The sequence below is a fragment of the Carica papaya genome, chromosome 3, assembly GCF_054855325.1.
Source record: "Carica papaya isolate Zhongbai chromosome 3, ASM5485532v1, whole genome shotgun sequence".
NCBI classification, from domain to species: Eukaryota; Viridiplantae; Streptophyta; class Magnoliopsida; order Brassicales; family Caricaceae; genus Carica; species Carica papaya.
This window is the reverse complement of record NC_142311.1, coordinates 15,563,601-15,589,292: the sequence shown is the minus strand read 5'-3', so window position 1 is coordinate 15,589,292 and position 25,692 is coordinate 15,563,601. Positions and strand designations below refer to the sequence as shown.

Genomic DNA, 25,692 nt, shown 5'->3' with positions numbered 1-25,692 from the left:
ATAAATATTAAAAAAATTATTGAATTCTTTACTTATTTAACATTTATTACAATTTATATGTAGAAAATGTGAGATAATGTTATACATCACAGAGAACAAACTTGAAAAATCTATTTATATTGAAAGGGTGATGTAACACATTACATCATAAATTTTTTTCTCTGTCAAAAATTTTAAGAATTGTTTTATTTATCTTATGTGAAAAATAATTTAAAAATAATTTTAAAAATATATAAAAATTAAAAGAAAATTTTCAGAGAAAACATGAAATTTTTTTCAAACATGTGTAATAAGCATGTGATGTGTGATAATATATTGCAGAGAATACAGTTTGTAAATTTGTTTTCTAAAATATGTAATGTGTTGGGCAAGAACACATGGTTACCACATACAAAATTAATATGATATGTTTTAAATGTATGATGTTTAGTACAATATTACATGGTTACTACTCAAAGAAATTTCTTCTTCCTTGATTTTGAACATATTTTGTAGTATGTGTCAAACTACAAACGTTACTTCTACAGCTATACTTTATTTTTTGACAGTTAGGTGCATTAAATGCACCATGTATGCATTTTTCTTGTCTCTAATGGCTATAATTCATTTGAGTATTTGAATATCACTAATTTACTAGGTTTCTAAGAAGAATGAGAGGGCAACCAAGAGCAAAAAATATATTTTTCCTTGAACCAAATTTGAAATACTCAAAATGAGCTTCTCCTTGCATTTATGATCTTAAAAAGGAATTTCCTTGTAAATAATTTTTTAAAACTTCTATGAATTTTTTTATTGTTAATTTACTTTTTTTCTAATTTTTTTTTATCAAAACAAAATTATCTTTTGTTTGATTATAAGTTTAGAATCTCTAAAAGAGCTTCTTCTCATATGTTTACACTTAGAGAAATATTTTTTGAAATTATTGAGGTCTTTAAATATCATTTATTTACTTATTCTTTTAATAGAAAATTTTAAGAAATCATTGGGAAATCAAGTGCAAAAATTCAACTTTCTTATTGAACTAACTTCTGTAACAACTTAGATTTTCATGAGTAAATATGGTTGTTACCTTTCATTCATCTATATTAAATTAAGTAATGACATTCATATATGTATGTCGTGATTGTCATTCCCTTTGTTAATTCTAACATACTTTAATTATAATATACTGTAAAATTATTGAAATATTCCATAAACATTTGATATCTAAAAAGTTAGATAACACCTTAAGGTTTGAAAGATCAGATTCACAAAAACAAGTGTCTTTCTATCTTATGTTCCTTTTATACAAGATCTCACTGCCCCGATGGCCTTTTGGCTTGGTCCTACTTTTTCCTATTCTGGAACTAATAAAAAAGAGTGAGCTACCACATGTTCAGTAAGAATAATTTAAAACTCCAATCCAAAGACTGGAGATAGTATACTGATTCGACCCATTACCTTTACTCCAAATTTACCACGCCCTTCACACCCATCTGACTTTCACATTCAAACTACAACTACATCGTTCTACTAATCACATGTTTTCACTTCTCAATACTTTATTGCATTGAAAAGGCATCTATAATAGCATAACTTACAATTTTATAATTACTTTTAATTTATTCTTAAATCTCATAAATATAATATCTTAATCACATTAATTACACATATTCACACATAGAATACCCTTCTTTAAACACATATTCACACATAGAATACCCTTTCTTAAACATATTTACATAACAATAAATTCTCATCATCCACCAAATACAACCAATACACATGCATGCATAAATCTGTGTTGTGTCAGATGATAACATTTAGTCACAATCACGGGAGAAAATGATAACTCACACTACTAACATGGATCTACTCATAGTTATACATTTATATGTTGTAGTTACAATCATAATTACAGTCATAGTTGTAGTCATAACTATAATCATAGTTACAAAATAATACGTGATCCATAAGATAGAGTTCGTAATCTTTCATTGCCGATCCTGGACTATACATTTATTTACATCTCTTTGATAAGAACATCTTTATTGTTACCCCTGGGTATTCTCTATTATAATCTATTTCATATTATATTTTGACATTTTTACTTAATTATCTTCATTTTACTTTTGTGTGAGTCCTATTTCCTCATTTCTCAATGCCTAAATTTATTAACTCATTAATTCTTGAACTTATCAACTTCTAAAATATTTTAATTTATCAAGGATGTCAAAAAATATGGATCACGTAATTAAACCCAAAATATTCATCTCATGAAATGATTTAATTACTCCACTAGTTCATAGTTGCCCAATAATTTCGATATTTTTTTCGTAGTACAATTTGCCATCAACATTCAATAAATCATGACCAATCTATAATTTCGTAAATATCTCATTCACACTATTAATCATTGAACCTAAACACATATCTAAATATTTTTTTAAGGTATAATATCCATTAATACTACTATCTTTTGTATATTTATCTTTTAAGAGTTGTAATACATTACTTCAATAAGTATTCTAGACCTTTAACCGATCATAATTGTTTTTGTTTCCTAGCCCGTTATTGTTTATTGCCAAAAGGGTAAATGGTTTTGCTTGTTGGGTCGTGGACTAGGAGCTCAAATAATCCTTAATTTTAATACACTTTATTTGCTTTTGGGCTAGAAGCCCATAGAATAACCCACTTTGTTAATTTCTCAATATTTCTAACTCATTTCTATTTTAGTTCTTTGAATTAGTATAACCCCTCAAATTAAATTTTATCTTTTTTCCCATCCTTTACCTACCCAAATCCTTCACTCTTAACCCATTTATAAAGACTTGGCCCACTAGGATTTAAATTTCCATTATACGCTTCCTATGGGCTCGGCCCACTAGGTTTGATTTCCTTTCTTCCTTTTTTGTGTATTCTCTTTAATCTAGACTCAATTAGCCAATGGATTCTGTAACACCCCGCTCACCTTCGCACTAAATTAGTATAAAGAAACTCCTATTTATTCGAGCCTTAAGGTCGCTTAAACTTATTTAAATTTATCTCGTAATTTTATATCGTATTTCATAATTTAATTTATAATTTTAATTTTATTCTTATTTCGTTATTTTTATTTTTATTTTATTTTATTATTTGTTATTTTATTAAAAATAAATTTTTAGGGGAAAAGACGAAAAAAGGGCGGAATCCCGCGGGAGAACATTCGCATAAAAGACCCGCTCGTGCGGGCATTGCACGCTTTGTGCGCATACGTGCGCATACTGCCAGCAAAGGACGTGCACACTATGCGTATATCCTATCTGCGCAAGGCACGAGGCTGGTCTGCGCGCGTGTCCCATCGTGCGCATATAGGCCAGTTCGCACGCATCACATAGCGTACGAATAGGGCTAGGCACCGTGTGCCCTGTGCGTGTGTCGTCCGCATAGTAGGCCTGCGCGGATAGGCCTGCCCATGGTAGGATAGGTTGGTGCCTGCAGGCTAGGCCTGCAATGTGCGACCGACTTAGGGAGGCACACTACTACCTCAGGTAGTGTGTCACCGCCTTTTGGGCACTGTGCGACACCTTAGGTGGTGTGCTGCCACTGCCTTGGGTGGTGAGCCACTGCCGATTAGGAGGATTCTTCCTTTATTTTTTGCGTTGCTGTCGCGTCGCATCACATCACTTATTTTTCGCTCAACTTTCTCTCTTTTCACCAAATTTTGCCATTTGGCGCAAATCAAACGGTCTCCATTTCCTATAAATAGGGACCTCTTTATTTTTTTTTTCCTCTTCACTTCCATTTCATTCTTCCATCCTCCAAGAGCTTAGTGAGAAAAGAAGTGATCTACAGAGAGAAAGAGAGAAGAAGAAGAAGAAAGGTATAGGAAAACTTCAAGGTTTCGATAAAGAATTTAGTATTTTCTTAAACATCTTGAGGAGCATTTCTAGAAATCATATATATGAAGTTCGTTATTTATGATTTGCATGATTTGTGTTTAATTGTTCTAATGAAGTGAATTTTGACTTGATTAAGCATGCTATAGAACTTTATAGGCACTTGATGGTTTGCATGTGACTTAAATGACATGATTTGGTGATAATTTTCTGAAATATAAAAAGGGGAATGAGTCTAAAATGGTACAAAAAATATGTATCTATATTGACATACATAATGCATCTAGTGTCTCATTAGACTTTTATCTCTGAGGAGTTTCTATTTTTTCCCCCCCTATCTAATCTTGAAAGACGTGAGAAGACCATTCCCTGTGGATGACGGCATACCTTCTAACGAGAGCAGTGATGTGAATATCTGTTAGGGATCACCTTTGGCTAAGTACTGCTGTGGTTTTAGAATATCTAGCAGGACCACTGTAGCTGGTACGTCTGTGGTCATAGATCGTACAATAGTTTGACAAACCAAAAATGTGCATGAGCAAATTGCCATTATATATCTGATATGGTCATTCCACATGGGTAGTCGAAAATTCGTATTTGTCCTAGTAGATAGAAGTCAGAATGACTTCGCGAAGCATAACACGAAAATCTGAGCATTCATGATTTATTTAATTTTCTCTATTATTAGCATGATTGTTTTAATTATTATGACTATGATATGATGGATTTGATGTTTTGTTTAATAAATAAATTATTTTCATAAAGTAAGAAAGGACCCTGATATGACCCCAATGGTAACTGTTGATGTCATAATTATTCACCTTTAAAATCTTATAATGTTATTTAAATATTATTTTTCTTACTTAGTGTATAGAACTCACCCCTTTCCATGCCCCCAGATGAGGAAGGTAGTGAAAAATCGATTGTTGACCTACCCTTTGAAATCTATGAGGATCCCATGGATCCACAAATCTTGAGCGTATGACTTGTCCCGCACTCTGATGAGTCCATTCACATAGTGAAAGAAGTGACCCTTTTTGTATTTTGATATTTTGTATTTTGTTGCCACTTCTGACCTTAATTATATATGTGTAATTAGAACTCATATATATTTTGGTAAGGAATTTGTAATAATTTGCTCCGCTGCATACAATTACTTATCATGCACTCGTAATTTGTTTCTATATTTGGCACCCTTATGCCTTAATTAACATTTACGATGTCACAGATTCTCTTTTTATTTTTTTTCCTACGAGCTTAGCCCATCCCTACCAGGATATATTTGTATATATATATATATATATATATATTTTCTTGCTTAAATATTAATTCAACCATTAAGTCCAGCTCACTAATAACCTTGGTTACTTCGTTAACCCATTTTTCGTGTGGGCTCAGTCCACCTAAAACTTATTTTATTACATTTCTTTATTTATATTTGTTTTACCAAGTCTATCAGAGGCCCAATAGACTCAGACTTGGGCCACCAAAGGATTGGATCTTAGCCCATCTAAAGCTTTAAACCTTTTTTTTAATGCATTTGGGCCACCAAAGGCTTGGATCTACTTCCCAATCCATTTTCATTAGGCTTAACCAAACTTAACCTTAACCCATTTCTTTTTTGTTTGTTTCTCCCCTTTTTTTATTGACTAATTGAGCACATTAAGGGTTTGTTGGGATTGGCTTGGGCTGTCGAAGGTTTGGATCTCGGCTCACCATAAGCCTTAGACCCCCTATTTTTTTTTAAATCCTTCATATTGGGCTTGGGCTACCCAATACTCAAATCTGGCCTCATGAGTTTGTCGACCCGGCCCACTGCCCATAACCCTTTTGATCAACTTATTGTCTTCAACCTCCCGAAAACCCTAATGGGGTTACTAAACCCTAAATCACATTTCCTACCATTGCAACATTCAAATCATCATCGATTTTGTGCATTTCACACATCTATATTGAATGATATTTCATAACCCTAATGGGGTTACTAAACCTTAGATCACATTTCCTACCATTGCAACATTCAAATCATCATCGATTTTGTGTATTTCACACATCTATATTGAATGATATTTCATTATAACAAATATTAAGCTATAGATCACACTATATAATCAAATCATTACATTATTTCACATCTAGGGATTTAGAGTGTAAACTACTCTTAATCCTCTTTGAATCTCAAAGGAACTAAGCCGACTTGTAGTGTGGATTTTTTTCTTCACTTGTATCTAGCACACACACGAGCAAAAAAGATCTGGGTTACCTCGACATCCGACCTAAAATGTCGAGGGTCCTTTTGATTCAAGGTTCAAAATGCAAAAAACTAACTTGAATATAAAATTACCTCGCGAGACCAACTGCTGATACGCCGACAGAGTTACAGCACTTGTGCTTTTTCCCTCTCCCCTTTCCTTCCTTACTGACAGCTACTCCTCTCTCTCCTAGGGTTTTGCTAATTTGATTTCTGAAAAAGAACCCTAATCCTATTTATAACCAAATAGATCTAATCATGTCCATCAAAATTTGAAAGAAAGATTCTTACTGTCAATTTTATGTCTTTAGTTCCTGATTGTTCGATCTGCCATGAGTTTCCACATGGCAAGATCCCGACCGTCCAATCTTACACAACTCTCTTTAATATGTTTTTACATCCGTGTCCTTCCCTGATTGGTCCTTCAGGACACCTTAGCTGCTGAGTGTCACATTTCTTAAAACTTCTAATTCTACCCCACTTCTAATAGGATCTTTTCATTTAAACCCATTTTAAAATTTTAAGCTATCCCACATTATCCCATAAATTTACGATTAAGTCATTATAGATGATTTTTTAATTGTTAAAATCTTCAAAACTTCTAATTTATTTTAATAAATTTATAAATTCATTTCATTAAATCTTATTGCAACCATATGTGCAAAGTTTTGGTCATTACAATACTCCCCCCTTACAAAAAAAATTGGTCACCCAAATTGCCATATTACATCAAACAATTAGGAGTAAATGGCTTTAAAATATTATTCTAATTCCTAAGTAGCTTTATCCTGTGAGTGGTTCTGCCATAACAAGTTGACAAAAGTGATGGTTTAATTGTAAAACATCCTCTCCTGACAGTCTAGGATGTGAATGGGTACCTCCTCGTAGGATAAGTCTTAATGGAATGAAAGAGCCTTGTGGGATAACACATGCAAAGGATTAAGATTATACTTGTTTAATATTGACACATGGAAGATGTTGTGAACTTCAGACAACTCTGGTGGTATTGCTAATCTGTAAGCAGACGCTCTGATCCTTTCAAAAATCTCAAAAGGTTTGATGAAGCGGGGGTTTAGCTTCCATCTTTTCTAAATATGGTAACACCCTTGAGAGGAGTGACCTTAAAAAACACATGATCACCTACTTTAAACTCCAAGTCCCTTCTTTGAGTGTCTGCATAACTCTTTTGTCTACTCTAAGCTATCCGGATATTTTTCTTTATCTTCATAATCTTTATCATAGTCTCATCCTTGATGTCAATGCTAATTAATTTTCTCTCATCTACTTTTCCCCAAAAAATTGGTAACTTACAGCGTCGACCATGTAGTGCTTTATAAGGTGCCATGTCGATGCTTGCTTGATAACAATTATTTTAAGCAAATTCTATCAGTAGAAAATGATCATTTTAATAACCTCCAGGATCCAAAACACATGCTCTAAGCATATCCTTTAATGTATGAATGGTTTTGTCGCATTGACCATTAGTTTAAGGATAGAGCAATGTACTAAAGGACAACTTAGTTCCCATTACTTGATGAAAACTTTCCAAAAACATGAAGGTGAACCTCAGATATATGTTTGATACTATTGACATCAGAATTGTAATACCTCGAATATTTGCACTTTAACGTACGTTCAAAATTTTATTAATTTAAGCATAATAGTCCTTTTAAATTTCTATCGGTAATTAATTTCTGTGTATTTTAAATTTCCGCATTTTAATTTTTATTATGTTTTATTTTATTAAATTTAGTGTTTGTTTATTTAATTTAAATTTAGTATTTGGTATTTATTTAAATTCGGTATTTGCTTGTTTGTTTATTTAAAATATTTAAATTTGATTATCTTTAATTTATAAATATGAATTTTCAAAAAGGTAAAATAAAATAGGTATTTGTTTAACTAAAATTTTCAATTTTGATCTTATCTTTAAATTATATTTTAAATTTCAAATAAAATTAAGAGATGGAAAAAGAAAGAAAAGAAAGGAAAACCAAAAAAAGGAAAAGCCCCATGCCTCCCCTATGTCGTGGATCCCACGGACACCTCCACTTCACCCACATTTAAGCTTCTTCCTTGGATGCTTGTAATGTGGTGCACATCCTAGCCTCCTCCTTGCCTATTTAAATGCTCCCTTCTTTCTCATTTCCCACACTTCATTTCTTCTTCCATTTTCACCTTTTAGAGAGATTTTAGAGTGAGAAAGAGAGAATTTTAGAGAGAGAAAGAAGCAAGAAATAAGGAGAAGAAGTCGGAGTTTTGCAAGCTTATTCAAAGAATTTCTAGAAGCTCTTCCCTTTACTTTTAAAACACTAAGTCAACCCGATTACGGTAAATGATCCTTTAGTATTTTCATCTACATTTCTAAGTGTTCTTTTTAGTTAGTTAATTTGGTGAAATTGGATATTTGTTGAAATGGATTTTTATGCTTATTTAGTGATTGATTTTTAATAATCATTCGTGATAAATGTGTTATAATGATGATTTGAGATACATGTGAGATTGACACTTTGTCTTACTCTTGGTAATGACAAAGAGGGATATTTTAAGGAGCTCTAGTTTTAAAAAATATCCCGATGGTCAAATTTGGGTATAATGGACCTTTGGCCAAATATGTTCTTGAACCCCCACCGAGTTCTGGGCGTGAGGTATAATACATGATAGTGTACCGTATGACTTGATGCATGAATTCCTACAAGATTAATGTTTGGTATGGTTGAAAATGTTAGTTTGATGTCTAAGTCTCTACGATGATGATCATTTTTTAACAATGAAAATATGATGACTAGAAATTGCGTGCGAGTTTGGCCCTTCACCTTATCTTAGTAATGGTGAAGAGGGTTATTCTAGTGGACCTTGGTTCAAGAGGATGACCCAAAGGTCAAGTTCAGGTAAGATGGGCCTTCAGCCTAGATACATGAAATGAGCCTTCGAGCTGGACATGAGCCTTTAGGCTTGATATGTGAAAAAAGGGCCTATGGGCCGGATAAGTTATGGAATCCCTGTGGATTCAGAAATTGTTGCATTAAACATGTAGTATGCATATGAGAGAATATGAAATTATTGTGAGCATGAATTAAACAAGCGAAAAGAAGGAAGAAATCTATTCAACTATTATCTCTAAGGGATTTCTATTTTTTCCTCATATGAATAAGTGTTGGTAAACGGCTCCCTGTGATGATTGGTGTTCCCTCTGACGAGAGTGGATATGTATTAAGTGAATATAGGGTCTCCATAGCAAATGGATCGCCATAATAGAGTCTAAATGGGGAAATGATAAGGCCACGGGAATGGGTTGGTGATTCACAACAGTAGTTGGGGATCCCTTCTGCCCTCAGTGGATATATGTTGTAATAGTTTCATGTAAAGGTCAGTAAAAGACTTTATAAAACATACATATGGTTAAGGATATTATTAGAAACTCTATAATGATTTGTACGAGTCTTCTTATGTTTACTCAATATGTTGTTCGTACTAGTTGAATCTTTATAATGATTTGTACGAAGCTTCTTCTGTTTACTGAGTATGCTACATGCACTAGTTGAATCTCCATAATGATTCGTACGATGCTTCTTCTATTTATTGAGTATGCTGCTTGTACTACTTGAATCTCTATTATGATTCATACAATGATTCTTATGTTTATTGAGTATGTTGTTCGTACTAATTGAATCTCAATAATTATTCGTACGATGATTTTTCTAATTATTAAGTATGTTGTTCATACTAGTTGAATATCTATAATGATTTATATGATAATTTTTCTAATTACTGAATATGTTACTCGTACTAGTTGAATCTTTATGATGATTTGTATGATGGTTTTTTTGTTTACTGAGTATGCTGTTCGTACCAGTTGAATCTCTATGATTATTTGTACGATGGTTCTTCTGTTTACTAAGTATGCTTTTCATATTAGTTAAATCTCTATGATGATTTGTATTATAGTTCTTCTGTTTATTGAGTACATTGCTTGTATTAGTTGAATCTCTATAACGATTTATACGAGGTTTTTCTGTTTACTGAGTATGCTGCTTGTGATAGTTGAATCTCCATGATGATTTGTAAGAGGGCTCTTCTGTTTATGAAATGTGCTGTTTATTTGATTTTTATTGGATATTTGATAGGTTCGGGTATGCCAAATGTGATATAAGATGTATGTTTAGATGTTGAATAATGGTGCTAATAACTTGGTTTTGTAACTGTTTCAACGGATTTCCTTAATAAGGAAAAAAGAATTTTATGAATGATTAAATGACTTTACCCCATGACGGTTATCTGAGGTAAGAAGTACATAAAGTACTATTCAAATTGTTTACTTTTTAAACCATAATCATGTAGTTTAAATACTATTTCCTTTACTGAGTTTATATGGAACTCACCCCTAATTTGTACCCCCTAGATATTGAGGAAGTTGAGGAATGGCTCTCTGAGTTATCTCCAAGTTTGATTACAACCAGTCACGGATCATTGGTAATTCCTTAGGACATAATTAGAGTTTCTTTTCTCAGTCATGTGATTTCAAGTGAAGGAGTTTCCATTGATTTGACCAAGGTTGAAATAGTGATCAACTAGAATCCACCCACCAATGTGGATAAGGTATGTAGTTTCCTTGGCTTGGTAAGTTCCTATTGACGATTCATCGATGGATTTTCTAAGATTGCTACTCTATTAACTCGACTCACTCAAAAGTACGTACTGTTTATCTAGAATTATGAATGTAGTGAAAGCTTTATGGAATTAAAGCATCGTCTTACCTCTGCTCTGGTGTTGATCCTCCTTGACAACACTGGAAGATTTCAGGTCTACTACGATGCATCTCATATTGGCTTGGGATGTGTTTTGATGCAGCATGATAGAGTAGTGACTTATGGATCTCGACAGTTGAAACCCCATGAGGGCAACTACCCTACTCACAACCTGGAGTTGGCGGCTACTATCTTTGCCTTGAAGATATGACATCATTACCTGTTTGGTCAGACATTTGAGATTTACACTGACCACAAAAGCTTGAAGTACATCTTCTCGCAGAGGGAGTTGAACATGAGATAGAGACGCTGGATGGATCTCTTGAAGGACTATGACTACAAGATTATCTACCATTCCAGTATAGGAAATGTAGTCGCTGATGCACTAAGCCTAAAGGAGTCTGCAGTGGTAGCCTAAACCATGGCCTGTACACCTCGCCCACCACTGTGCTTAAATGATTTGAGAACCTTATTTATTCAGGCATTTGACCACATTAAAATTAATTTACTCTGCTCGTAAATCTAGTTAATTATTATTTAATTTATATTTATTGAAATTTATTTAATTTTAAAATTTATTATTTTGTGCTTAACTTATTTTAATTAATTAAAAAAATTGAGAAAAATCGAAAAAACGGTGAATTGGGAAGAAAGTCCTGAGGAAAAAATCATGCGAGGAGACAGGTTGCTCGCGCAGGTGTTGGGCACTGTACGCGCGTGCATGCAGGCACAATAGCAGTGGAATGTGTGCACGTCCCTTCCGCAGGCGTGTACGTCCCTTCCGCACGTACGGAATGTGTGCACAATAGGCATCGCACACTGTGCACGCACTGTTCGCACTACAGGCCAGCACTGATAGGCCATATGCACTTGGCACCTATACGCAGTATGCCTATGCGCGTGTTAGGAGGCCTGTACACCAGCAGGCTAGCCTACAACACACTAGCCAGGGCTTTTCCACCTCAGGTAGTGCACCGCCGCTACCTCAGGCGGCGGTGGAGGAGGTCCTCCTCCCTCATTTTTGGTGTCAAGTATCTTTTTCTCCTCTCTCTTCACTTTCTTTTACCACTTGACATGAATCTGATGGTTCCAAATCTCTACAAATTGCCATTCTCCTTCTGTTCCTCTCCATACTTCTATTTTTCAAGATTTAGAGAGAGAGAGAGATAGTAGTCTAGTAAGAGAAGAAGAGAAAGAAAGGAGAACGGTGAAGGAGAAAATATCAAGATTTAGGTAAGGAATTTAATATCTTTTTCGACGTCTTAAGGAATATTTTTGGATAAAATAATTTAATATGATTATGATTTTTCCTGTTTTGTATGCCTTTGTGTTCAGATGGGTGGAATTGTTCTTATTTTTAAACATGTCATGTGAATCGCAGACACTTGATGAATTGCATGTAATAAATATAATTTATAAATGGTAAAAATAAAAATCTTAAAAGAAAATAAAAAGAGAAAAGTAGAATGAAGCTTGTAGGGTCCGAAGTGTATCTGTATTGACATGTATATTATTTTAAGTGTCTCGTTAGACTTTTTATCTCTGAGGGGTATCTATTCCCCTTACCATTCGGGGTATCTGTTTCCTCCTCCCCTATCTGGTCTAAAAAGACGTAAGAAGACTACTCTTAGTGGATGACAGTGTACCCTTTAACGAGAGTAATATTGCAATATCTATAGGGGTCACCTGTGGCTAAGTAATGTCGTGACTATAGATATCTGTTAGGGCCACTATGGCTGGTATAGCCATGGTCATAGATAGTACTATGGTTTGGCCAGCCGAAAATGGGCCTGAGCAAATTGACGTATTTGTATTTTATCTGGTCATTCCACTTGAGTAGTTTGAAATCTGTATCTGCCCTCAGAAATGGAAGTTATAACGATTTCGCGAAGTATAACACAAAAATCTAAGCATTTCATGATTTATTTTATTTTTTCTATTTTTTAGTATGATGTATGTTTGGTTGTCTATATTAATGTATGGTTTTCTTAACAAATAAATGGTTTTTCATAATGTTACATGGATAAACGAGGAGGTCAATGATAAACTCTTAAGTTAAAATAATTAAAATTTAAAATTTTACGATATTAATTTAATACTATTTTTCATACTGAGCATATAGAACTCACTCTTTCCATGCCCCCTTATACGAGGAAGAAAGTGAGGAACTGTAGGTTGACCTACCCTTAAAAATCTATGAGGATCTGGTGGATCCACAAGTCTGAGTGCATGACTATTTTCGCACTCTGATGAATATAGCGAAACTTAACCTATATGTCCCACAATATAGCGAAAGTTTGGAAACTTAACCTCCCACACTTTAAAGGTGGCCCTGATTCTTTAGTAGCTGAAACCTGGATCCTATAGGTAGAGAAGCTTTTCTTTGTGCTAAACTTGATCGAAGAATAAAAAGTTTCCCTTGCAGCTTTCATATTAAATGGTGAAGTAGAACACTAATGGCGACTAAAGAAGAAGTCCCGCCTATCCCTACTACCTAAGAAGTTTTCATGGATGCTTTCTTTGATTACTTCTTCCCTGCCTATGTTCGGGAAAAGGAAGAGGAGGAATTTTAAGACCTTCGCCAAGGAAGTCTGTTTGTTGCCTAGCATGCAACCCGTTTTGTTCAACTATTTTGATTTGCCCCTTTGATGGTCACCCCCGAAAGCCGAAAAGGTAAGAAGTTTCTCAAGGGCCTTTGTGCCAACATTTATGATATGGTCGCAATGCTGAGACCCAGCTCATATGCAGAGGTGCTCAAACATTTCCAGTTGGCCAAAGACCTCATCTCAGCCAAGCACCAATGCATTGCCTGAGTCCGTACCCAACAATAACCCCAACAGCTTAGAAGGAGATTGCCTGACCCAATAAGTAACCCACTAGACAAATGAACTAGAGTTGCACTTTTCCCTTGTCCCAACCTATAGCTCCACCAGCCCGAGCTAACCAACCCTGTCAGCATTATGGTCGCTTGTATGGTGACTTACCTTGTCGGCGTATCAATAACGCTTGTTATCGGTGCGGAAACACCCAACACCTTATAAAGGACTTCCCCCAGCGACCAAAAGATGTAGCCCGACCCGTAGCACAAGATTGAGTGTACCACGTAGATGAATCTGGTGCCCTCCGTGCTCCTGCCCTTATCCAGGGTATTCTTTTTATTCATAACACTTCTGCAAAGGCTTTTATTGATACAAGTGCAACGCACTCTTTTATTTCCTGTGCATTTACTTGTAATCTAGAGTTTAGACAAGAACCCTTAGGAAAAACACTAGTGGTGGAAACTCCCTCTAAGGGACGAATGGAGGCTCACTTTGTATATAAAGACTGTAGGATAAAAACTTCAGGAATAGAGGTATGTGTAAACCTAATACTGTTAGATTTTGTAAGATTTGATGTAATATTAGGAATGGACTGGTTGGAAAAGTATACAGCTATAATAGACTGTGAAAGTAAAATTGTAACCTTACGATCTCCGAAAAAGAAATAAAAATTGTTGTTATCATTTTTTTCTAACAATTGAATGAATAGGAATATGGATGTTGATCCTGCTGTGTGTTTCATACCCATTGTTTGTAATTCTCCTGATGTCTTTCCTATCGAACTCCCTGGTCTACCTCCCCCATGTGAGGTAGAGTTCCTGATTGAATTATTGCTAGGAACCCAGTTGATCTCGAAGCCCACGTATCGCATGAATCGCACTAAGCTAACAAAGCTGGAACATAAGCTTTTTGATCTTATCACCCAGAAATTCATTTGTCCTAGCCATTCTCCTTTCGGCACTCTGGTGTTATTCATAAAGAAAAAGGATGATACCTTCTGACTCTGTGTGGACTATAGGGAATTCAACCGAGTGATTGTTAAAAGCAAATACCCCTTACCCCAAATCGATGACCTCTTTGATCAACTGCAAGGAACAATGGTCTTCTCTAAGATTGATCTCAGAACCGGGTACCACCAATTGAGAGCAAAGGAAGAAGATATTCCAAAAACTACATTTCGGTATAGATATGGATTGTATGAGTTCAGGGTGATGCCGTTCGGATTGACCAATGCTCCAACAACTTTTATGGACCTAATGAACCGAGTTTTTTGGCATGCACTAGATCGGTACGTCATCATTCTAGTGTATTCCAAAAGTCATGGGAAACATATTGTGCATTTTGCTAAAGTGTTGGAGACTCCCCGCCAAAACCAACTGTATGCGAAACTAAGCAAGTGCTCTTTTTTGTTGGATCGAGTTTCTTTTCTCGGTCATTTAATCTCAAGTGAAGGAGTTTCTATAAACCTATCTAAAAGGTGGAATCAGTGACCAGGTGGAGTCCGCACACCAATGTGGCCAAGGTATGTAGTTTTCTTTGCTTGGGAAGCTACTACCAATGATTCATTGACGGATTCGCAAAGATTGCTTCCCCCATGACTCGACTCACCAGAAAGGGTGTACCATTCGTTTGGAATTATGCATGTAGTGAAAGCTTCATAAAACTAAAGTGTCGTCTGACCTCTGCCCCTATGTTGATCTTCTTAGACAATGAGGGGAGATTCCAAGTTTACTGTGATGCATCTCATATTGGTTTGGGGTGTGTTTTGATGCAGCATGGCAGAGTAGTCGCCTTTGGATCTTGACAGCTCAAAGTTCATGAGCAAAACTACCCTACCCATGACTTGAAGCTGGTAGTCATTATCTTTGCCCTGAAGATATGGTGGCATCACCTGTATGGTCAGACTTTTAAAATCTACACTGACTATAAGAGTCTCAAATACATCTTTTCACAATGGGAGTTAAACATGAGGCAGAGACACTGGATGGATCTTCTGAAGTATTATGATTGTCATATCATTTATCATCCCAAGAGAGGGAATATAGTCGCCAATGCTCTAAGTCAACAAGAGCCTATTGTGTTGGCCTAAACCATGTCCTCTAATTGGAAGATGATGGACACTGTACAATCACTCCACCTTAGCTATTATGGCAAAGACACCTATCTTGCCCATATTCGAGCCCTACCGGATCCCTTTATGAAGATCTGGGAAGCACAGGCCACATATTAGAACTCATCAAGAACCTGGGTAAGTTTACTTCAAATGAATCTCTTGATTTCAGGATCTCTGATGACGGATTGTTCAAATTTTGGAACCGAATTTGGGTCCCTGATGCAGTACGCACAAATGTACTCAAGACCACCCATGCTTCTAAGTTGTCTATTCATCCCAGAAGTACCAAGATGTACCGGAACTTGAAACGTCAATATTGGTAGCTAGAAATGAAGAAGGATATAGTTGACTACGTCTCCCGATTCCTTATTTGTCAACGGATAAAGGCAGAACATTAGAGACCCAGTGTCTTGCTATAAGGTCTTCCGATTTCCAAATAGAAATGGGCGCAGGTGATTATGGATTTTATCACCAGTTTACCCAGGACCTGTTCTGGTCGAAATGCCATTTGGGTCATTGTGAATTGGCTGACCAAGACTACCCATTTCCTACCTATTTGAACCACAGATTCCACCAGTAAGGTAGCTCGCCTATATGTGGATGAGATTGTTGGACTTCATGGAGTTCCCTCATCCATTGTATCCGACTACGACCCCCGATTCACCTCCCACTTTTGGGATAGCTTTTAAGAAGCTTTGGGGTCTGGATTGTACTTTAGGATCGCTTATCATCTCTAGATGGATGGTCAGTCTGAGTGTACGATCCAGACATTGGAAGACATGTTATGTGTTTGCATTCTCGAATTTAGTGATAACTGGTATGAGTATCTTCGTATTTGTGAATTCGCTTATAATAATAGTTACCATTCTAACATCGGTATGACCCCGTATGAAGATTTATACGGAAGGCCTTGTCGTTACCCTACTTGTTGGAGTAAAGTCGAGAACCAGCATCACTTAGGACCAGACTTCATTCAGGAGACCATAGAGAAGATCGCGATCATTCGCAAGAATTTGGCAACTGCCAAAAGTTGCCAAAAGAGCTACACCGTTAATCGTAGGCAAACCTTGGAGTTTGCCATGGGAGATCAAGTTTTCCTTAAAGTCTACCCCTACAAAGGCAAGATACAGTTTGGAAAGAGAGGGAACTTGAGCCCTCGTTATGTGGGACCTTTTCCAATTGTCGAGCGCATTGGACTTATAGCTTACCACCTCACTTTATCCCAGGAGTTTGTGGGTTTACATGATGTCTTTTATGTCTCGATACTCAAGAGGTACCACCCTGATCCTTCTCATGTTATTCCTCGTGATTAGGTACAGGTACAGTCCGACATGACCTATGAGGAGGTTCATGTGAAAATTCTCAGGTGGATTGATAAGGTCTTACGTAACAAGATGATTTCCATGGTGATGGTATGTTGGCAACATTACACCCCAGAAGAAGCAACGTGGGAGTTAGAGGATGAAATGGCAGACTTATTCAAGGCAAATTTGGGGACCAAATTTTTTAGGTGTGAGGGATGTAACACCCCGCCTATCACTGTGCTAAAATGATTTACAAACTTTATTTATTTGGGTCTTTGGCCACCTTAAACTTAAATTAATTTACGCTATTTAATATTTCTCGAGATTTGTGATTATGATATGTATTTATTTTTATTTATTTTAAAATATTTTATTTTATTTTATTTCAAATGAAAAATTTAAAAATTTAGAAAAAAAATTGGAAAATGACGAAACGGGAGAAAACTTGCTTGTGGAAAAAATTCCGCGAGAAAGTAGTTTGCCCGCGCAGGTGTCGGGCATTATGCGCGTGCGTATGTGCGCATTGTGGCCATGGAGCATGCACACAGCACGCACGTCCCCTCTGCACGCATGCAAGCATGAGATGTGTGCACATTCTGCACGCAAGTGTGCACGAGACGTGCGTGCAGCGTGCACGACGCGAGGTCAGAACTGACACGCACGTCCTGTCGTGTGCAAGCAGGCCGTCTGTACATCACTTCGCACACAGACTAGCGCCGCACACTGGCACTGCCACCTGGAGCAGTACACTACTGCTACCTTGGGCGATGCGACGCTATTGCCTGTGGATGAAATTTTCCTCACTCATTTTACCACTTCATATACGACGCCAAGAATCTTTTCTTCTCTCTCTTCATTGAATTTTACCACTTGGTGCGAATCCAACGGTTCTGATTCTATAAATTGCCCTTCCCCTTCCTTTCCTCTCCACACTTCCATTTCTTTCATTTTTCAAAGGTTTAGAGAGAGAGAGAGATAGTAACTTAGTGAGAGAAGAATAGAAAGAAAGGAAAAACAGTAAAGAAGAAAATATCAAGGTTTGGGTAAGAAATCTAGTATTCATTTCGATGTCCTAAGGGGCATTTCTAGATAAGAAAATTTAATATGATCGTTATTTTGTCTGTTTTGCATGCTTCTATGTTCAAATGATTCGAATTGTTCTGATTTTCAAGCATGCTACGTGAATTACTAACACTTGATGAATTTACATGTAATATATGTAATATATAGTCCGTAATAGTAAAAGGAAAAAGAAAAGAAAAAGAAAATGGTAGAATGAAGCTTGTATGGTCCGAACTATATCTATATTGACATGCATATTGCATCAAGTGTCTCGTTAGACTTTTTATCTCTAAAGGGTATCTGTTCCCCTTGTTCTTCGAGGTTTTTTTTTTCTCCCTTATTTGGTCTAGAAAGACATAAGAGGACCGCTCCCAGTAAATGACGATGTGCCCTCTGACAAGAGTGGTATCGCACTATCTGTAGGGGTCACCTATGCCTAAGTAATGTCGTGACTAAAAATATTTGTTATGACCACTATGGTTGGAACGACCGTAATCATAAATCGTACCATGGTTTGGCCAGCTGGAAGTGGGCCTGAGCAAATTGTCATATCTGTATCTAATCTGGTCATTCCATTTAGATAGTTAGAAATATGTATCTACTTTCAGATATGGAAGTTTGTAACGACTTTGCGAAGCATGACATGAAAAATCTGTGCATTTCATGAGTTATCTGATGTTCTCTATTATTTGACATGATATATATATATTTGATTTTATGTACTAACTTACTATTTTGATATTCAAATAAATGGTTTTCTTTTCTAATGATGAGCTAGATAAACAAGGAAGCTAAACGATGAGATAAAATAATAAACTTTTGAAATCTTATGATGTTAATTTAATACTATTTTCTATACTGAGCATATGGAACTCACTCTTTCCATCCCCCTCCCCTTAGATGAGGAAGAAAATGAGGAACCGTAGGTAGAACTACTCTTAGAAGTCTATAAGGATCCTGTGGATCCACAAGTCTGAGTGCATGACTGTTCCCACACTCTGATAAATTCCATTAGCATAATGACAGAAGTGGCCCTTATGTTTTGTATTTTGTAGCCACTTCTGGCCTCAGTGATGTATGTATTTAGAACATTATATATATTTATAAGGGATTTGTTAAGTTTTGATTTCACTGCATAAATATTATCATGCACTCGTTATTCTGAATCAGTATCTGATACCTAGTTGTCTTAATTGGCACCGGGGATGTCATACTCTAACATGACCTAATGGTAAGTATTTATGATATAATTAGTTACCTTTTAAATCTTACAATATTATTTAAATAATGTTTTTCTTATTGAGTATATGGAACTCACTCTTTCCATGCCCCCTCTATATAAAGAAGATAGTGAGGAACTGTCTGCTGACCTACCTGTTGAAGTCTATGAGGATCCCATGGATCCGCAAACCTTGAGTGCATGATTATTCTTGTACTTTGATGAGTCCAATAGCATAATGATAGAAGTGACCCTTTTTTTATTTTGATATTTTATATTTTGTTGCCAATTTTGGCCTCAGTTATATATATGTATAATTGGAACTCGTATATTATGTAAGGGATTTGTAACAATTTGTTCTACTACATATAATTTTTATTATGCACTTGTAATCTGTTTCTGTATCTGACACTCTCATGCCTTAATTAGCATTTAGGATGTTATAGCCTCTATTTATAGATTAAATGAGTCGTCAGATTTTCACTAAGTGGCGCGAATTCGCGATGAGATAGGGTGGAAAAAGTTGATTGACGCGATGCAATGACTAATGGACATTACTGACTGACGGCCGAAAAGATAATAATGATGTGATGGCCAGTACGAAGGTCGAGGGTTCGCTGGGCAAGGGACAACATCTGCCTCCCAAACAACGGTGTGCGATGCCCAAGGCCTTGTACTCGCAAGCTGAGGCCTGTCGCACGTGCTGTTTGAGCCACCTGCACATGCAAGCTCACACATAGGCACGTAAAGCTACACACTGTCTGAGCTCGTTGTATCGCGTGCACAGACTGTGCGCCTTGCACCCCATGCGCATAAGACGTGCATGCAGGTGCACATTCGGTTGGCTGCGTGCGCTCATGTGCACGATACATGGGACCTGTGCAGGTGGGGGAAAATTTTCCCGCAACCTTTTCATAGGATTTTTTTTGCTATTTTCTTCGTTATTCCTGAAATTTCAAAAATTAGTGATAAATTTACAAAAATAAATAAATAATAATAAATTTTAAGTAAACTCAAAATTATACGTAAAATTTAAAACAGTAATTTAAATAGTTAACGGCCTTAGGGCCCGAATAAATAGGAGTTTAACACAATACATTAAGCACGAAGGTTCCGAGGTGTTACATTCTCGCCACCTTAAAAAAATTTTGTCCTCCAAATTTATTACAAACAAGTGTAGAAATTTCTTCCACATTTCTTCTTCTGGCTCCAATGTTGCTTCCTTCGAAGATTGGTGTTGCCATTGCACCTTCACCATCAGGATCCTCTTGTTGTGCAAGACCTTCTTTATCCAATTGAGAATCACGGTTGGAAACTCCTCATAAGTCATGTCTGCTTGAACTTGAATTTCCTGGTGCGAAATAATATGAGAAGGGTTATGGTGGTACCTTTTAAGCATGGAAACATGAAAAATATCGTGCAAACTCGCAACGCAAGCGGCGGCGATTCGCCTCGGGTTGGACGTTTTCGGCCGAATTCGGCCACGCTTGCATCGGTACCTGCGATAGAACATCCCTAGAGCCCTCGGTGGGCCGAAAAATCATGAAAAACTGAAATTTACCAGCGGCGGTGCTCTCGGGTGCGGCGACTCCTCCGGCGTGAGTCACGTTTTGATGTTTGGCTCTGATCAACCTGTAGAGAAAAGAACGGTGATCACAGTGGTATAAAATTTGCATCAAACGGAGGCCGGGAAGGGCCTCATCGGAGGCAAAAATTGAGGAGGGACGCGGCGGCGCCGCTGGATTTCGGCTGAGTTTTTCGGTTGTTTGGCTGGTGGTTTGGCTCCGGTTTGGCCATAGGCGGACTCAGCGTCAAAAAACGAGCAAGGGGGAGAAAAATTACCTCAATCGGCGGTCGGAAACTTCCCCGGTGCGGCGGCGGGTGGCGGCGGCCGGCTCCTCCGGCGACTGGTTCTTCTTCTCCGGCGAGCACTGGCGGCTAGGATTTCTTTGGTCAGGTGTGGGTGGAGGTATTTATACCCTTCGCCTTTTAATCTTGACCGTCCATCAAGATTGAATTTGGGCCGTTCGATCGCGATTTAATTGGGATTAAATCTGGGCCGTCCGTGCCCGCGTGAATCTGGGCCGTCCGTGCGCGTGAATCTGGGCCGTCCGTGCGCGTGAATCTGGGCCGTCCGTGCGCACGTTTGATCTAGGCCGTCCGTGCGCGCGGGAACGGATCTAGGCCGTCCGGTCGCGCGCACGCGGATCGCCCCCGTGGCCCGTCCCTTGGCCAACGTGTCCTTGCCACGCAGCACGTCCTGGTTGGCCGGGGCTGCTGACCAGGCTGTTGACGTGGCTGCTGACATGGCAAAACTTTTCTAAATTACGTTTTGACCCCCCGATTTCTGATTTTCTTTTCAAAAATACCCCAATAATCTAAATTTTTACCCATTTTTCCCAAAATCAATTTCAATTAAATCCAAATAATATTTTTACCCAATTTTATCATTATTATTATTTTTATTTTTATTAAATTAAATTAAATTAAATTAAATTAATCAATTAAAATTTCAATAATTACAAAATAAACTAAATAAAATAAACTAAAAATTAATAATAATAATAATAATAATAATAATAATAAAATTAATGGGTGTTACAATAGGATAAGAAATTGTAAAGTAATGCGATATGCAGTGGTATACACACATAGAGAGATGTTGATGAGGTGGGGTAGATGTTATGATTATGTCGTATGGATGTAGATACTTATGTCATGGATAATGAAAAATTACAAGTAATGCAGGATACTGAGATTTATTTTGAGCCTGAAGCTCTTATACCAAATGATGCAGAACTTAGGATCAACTATTTTGATCAAAAAAACCCACAACTAATCTAGTATTCATAATTTTTAAACTTTTAACAAATCCTTCCTACTTGACCTACACTCAACCTGTGAGTGTCAACCAAGGTAATAGGGATGAAAGATGAATTGATTAAATGCCACAGGGTAGAATCCTGATAAGTGAAATCAATTTAAGAAGAATTGATAAAACACCACAAGGTACTTACTTGATAAGTTGAATCAACCAGACACTCAACAAGATGGATATAGACACCCTCTTAAAGAGCACTCACACAATTAGCAAGACCTAAAAGTAACTGGAAATTTAATTGAATATTGAACTTGTTTACATGAAGGGTGGTGGACTTTATTTATAGAGTTTGCCATCCTTGTTTGACTTAAACTTTAAAATAAGAATCCTAAATCCAATTCTTAATTTTAACTCAAACCAAAAGCTAAAATTTAACTTTAATTAAAACTCAAACTCTTAATAAAATAATGTAAAAAAAATACTAGGAATCAAACATAAGCTAGATTTCTCTTCTTAGTGGCTTTATAATTCTTTCAGACTTCATTATTTGTAATCTTTTCGGTTTTAGCTTCTTTTAGTTCTTTGCCAGGTTTTTTTTTTTAATTTCTAGGGTAACACACATAGGCTATGACTCCCTATGCTGCATCAACACACAACCTGATCCTTGGTAGGAAACATCACTATACACTTTGTATTCCCTTATTCCATTCGGTAGAGTCAATGCAAGTGTAGTGGTTAATCATCTCTTAAGCTCTCTAAAGCTTCTCTCACATACTTCACTCCATTCAAACTTGACATCCTTCTTCGTGAGTTGTGATAGGAGAGCTACAGTTCTTGAAAACCCCTCCACGAACCTACGATAATATCCAATAAATTCTAAGAAACCTCTAACTTCCTTGACTATAGTGGGATGTTCCCAATTTAGTATTTCTCAATCTTGTAAAGATCTACTGACATTCCATCAGTTGCTATTATGTGTCCTAAAAATATGACTCAGTCTGTCAAAAATACAAACTTGTTTAGCTTAAAATATAATTTCTTCTCTTTGAGAACCTGTAAAGCCTGTGTTAGATGTTGGATATGCTCTTCCCAGCTCTTTGAGTATATCAGAATATCATTAATGAAGACTATAACAAACTGATCAAAAAATGGTCTGAAGATTCTATTCATTAGATCCATGAAAATCATCGACACATTAATTAGTCCAAATGGCATTACTACAAATTCATAATATTTATATGTTTTTTGAAAAGCTATCTTTTGAATGTCTTCGGGTCTGACCTTCAGTTGATGATTTCCTGAATGTAGGTTAATTTTTTAGAACACTTTAACACCCTGAAGCTTGTCAAAGAGATCATCAATCATAGGGATAAGATACTTGTTCTTGATGGTGGCTTTATTCAGCTCCCTGTAATTAATGCACAACCGCATCGTTTCATATTTTTTTATAAAGGTGACCCCAGTATCCCAAGGTAATACATTATGCCTGATGAAGCCCTTGTGTAACAATTCCTAAATCTGCTTCCCCAATTCTTTCATTTTTAAACGACTCATCCGATAAGGTGCTACTGAGATTGGATAGGTTGCTGGTTATAAGTCGACCGCAAATTTAACATCTCAATCTACCGACAACTGGTAAGTCCTACAGAAAAATTGGGAAAGTCTCGAGCTATAGGGATGTCTTATAGATTAATCCCTTCTATTATTTTGCTTATTCATAAAAATATCTTGAGTTATTTTTAGAAAATTAAATTGAATTGATTTTATTCCTGCATGCATTAAACTAAAACAGCAAGAACACTAACAAGAAAATGACTCTTCAATATAGATATCGAATACAAGTCTTTTGTGGTAGCAATCCATTATAACATGATAGGTTATTAATCAGTCCATTCCAAATATTACATTAAAATTTCAACATCTAACAATATTAGGACTACCTCTAATTCCCTACCAATAATTTCTGCAACATAGTTCTGATATATTACATCAGTATATAACATACCACTTGTCGGAGTAGATACTACTAACCTACAATGCAATGGAAGTGGATTGATTTTTATATGTGATGCAAATGTGGGTGATATGAATGAATTAATGGATCTAGAATCTATTAAAACCTTAGCAAGATGTTTAGAGATAGAAAATATGTTCGAGATGACATCTGGTGTTGCATTGACCTCCTTTATGATAAACATAAATACTCAACCTGGAACCATATATCTAGCTTGTCCTGTGAGCTGTAGGCAGTCGTGGACCATGTGTTAGTTGCTACTACACTTGAAGTGTGTATTGTTTTGTCGATAATAGGTTCTTGTCCCATGATTCTTACCACAATGTTGACATATATGATCCTATCCTATATTCGGGTTCTAATGAGGAATGGGTGGCACAGTCGTGGGTTTTCGGCTCTATTGACCTAATACTACTGATGCAGATCTAAGGTATGGGATTGAGGGTCTAGAGCTACCCGCAATTAGAGTGGAACTCCATATGTAACTCTCAATCAATTGTGCTTTGGCTAATACCTCCTTGTAAGTGCGGAGCTCCAATACATATAACTAACATCTGATCTCAGTACGGAGACACCAATGAAACTTTTTGGCCATCTTTCCCTCATCTATCATAACTTCCAGAGCATAATGACCCAACTCTATGAATCTGCGAGCATAGTCAGTAACTAATAGATTCCCCTATATAAGTTGCATAAATTCCAATTCCCTCATATAGCGGACATGCTCAAAAAAATATTATGTGTTGAATACTATTAAGAAATCCTCCCAACTGACAAGAGTGAGCAGAGTGATCTGCTAAGGAATTCTCCCATGAGATAGAGTTCGTAATCTTTCTTCACAGATCCTAGACTACACTTCTATTTACATCTCTCTAATAAGAACATCTTTAATGTTATCCCTAGGTATTCTCTATTATAATATATTTCATATTATATTTTGACAATTCTATTTAATTATATTCATTTTACTTTTGTGCGATTCATATTTCCTTATTTCTCAATGCTTAAATTTATTAACCCATAAATTCTCGAATTTATCTACTTCCAAGATATTTTAATTTATCAAGGATGTCAGAAAAGGTGGATCACATAATTAAACCCAAAATATTCACTCGTGAAATGATTTAATTACTCCACTAGTTCATAGTTGCCTAACAATTTTGATATTTTTCTCATAGTACAATTTGCCATCAACATTCAATTAATCATGACCAATTTATAATTTTATAAATATCTTATTCACACTATTAATCATTGAACCTAAACACATATCCAAATATTTGTTTAAAGTATAATATTCATTAATACTCCTACCTTTCATATATTTATTTTTTAGAGTTGTAACTCATTATTTTAATAAGTATGCTAGACCTTTAGCCCATCATAATTGTTTTTGTTCCCTAGCCCATTACTATTCATTGCCTGGAGGATAAATGGTTCTATTTATAGGGTTGTGGACCTGGAGCCAGTGTAATCCTTAATTT

General features: G+C 36.2%; 1 protein-coding gene across 1 annotated transcript; it reads left to right on the top strand.

The window, feature by feature from the left end:
• Positions 1–14,772: 14,772 nt before the first annotated feature.
• LOC148266748 (uncharacterized) lies at positions 14,773–17,101 on the top strand. Its single transcript, XM_088216047.1, has 5 exons — positions 14,773–15,053; positions 15,958–16,070; positions 16,175–16,240; positions 16,356–16,426; positions 16,526–17,101. The coding sequence occupies exons 1-5, from the start codon at positions 14,773–14,775 to the stop codon at positions 17,099–17,101; spliced, it is 1,107 nt and encodes a 368-aa protein (XP_088072173.1).
• The last annotated feature ends 8,591 nt before the right edge of the window (positions 17,102–25,692 follow it).

What these genes read in the sequence shown, in the direction of transcription:
- LOC148266748 (XM_088216047.1), top strand. Translation starts at nt 14,773, where the DNA reads ATGGTCTTCTCTAAGATTGATCTCAGAACCGGGTACCACCAATTGAGA. An exon ending in ACTCCCCGCCAAAACCAACT is followed by an intron (nt 15,054 to 15,957) that starts GTATGCGAAACT and finishes TCTTGATTTCAG; the next exon opens with GATCTCTGATGACGGATTGT. An exon ending in CCAAATAGAAATGGGCGCAG is followed by an intron (nt 16,241 to 16,355) that starts GTGATTATGGAT and finishes TTTGAACCACAG; the next exon opens with ATTCCACCAGTAAGGTAGCT.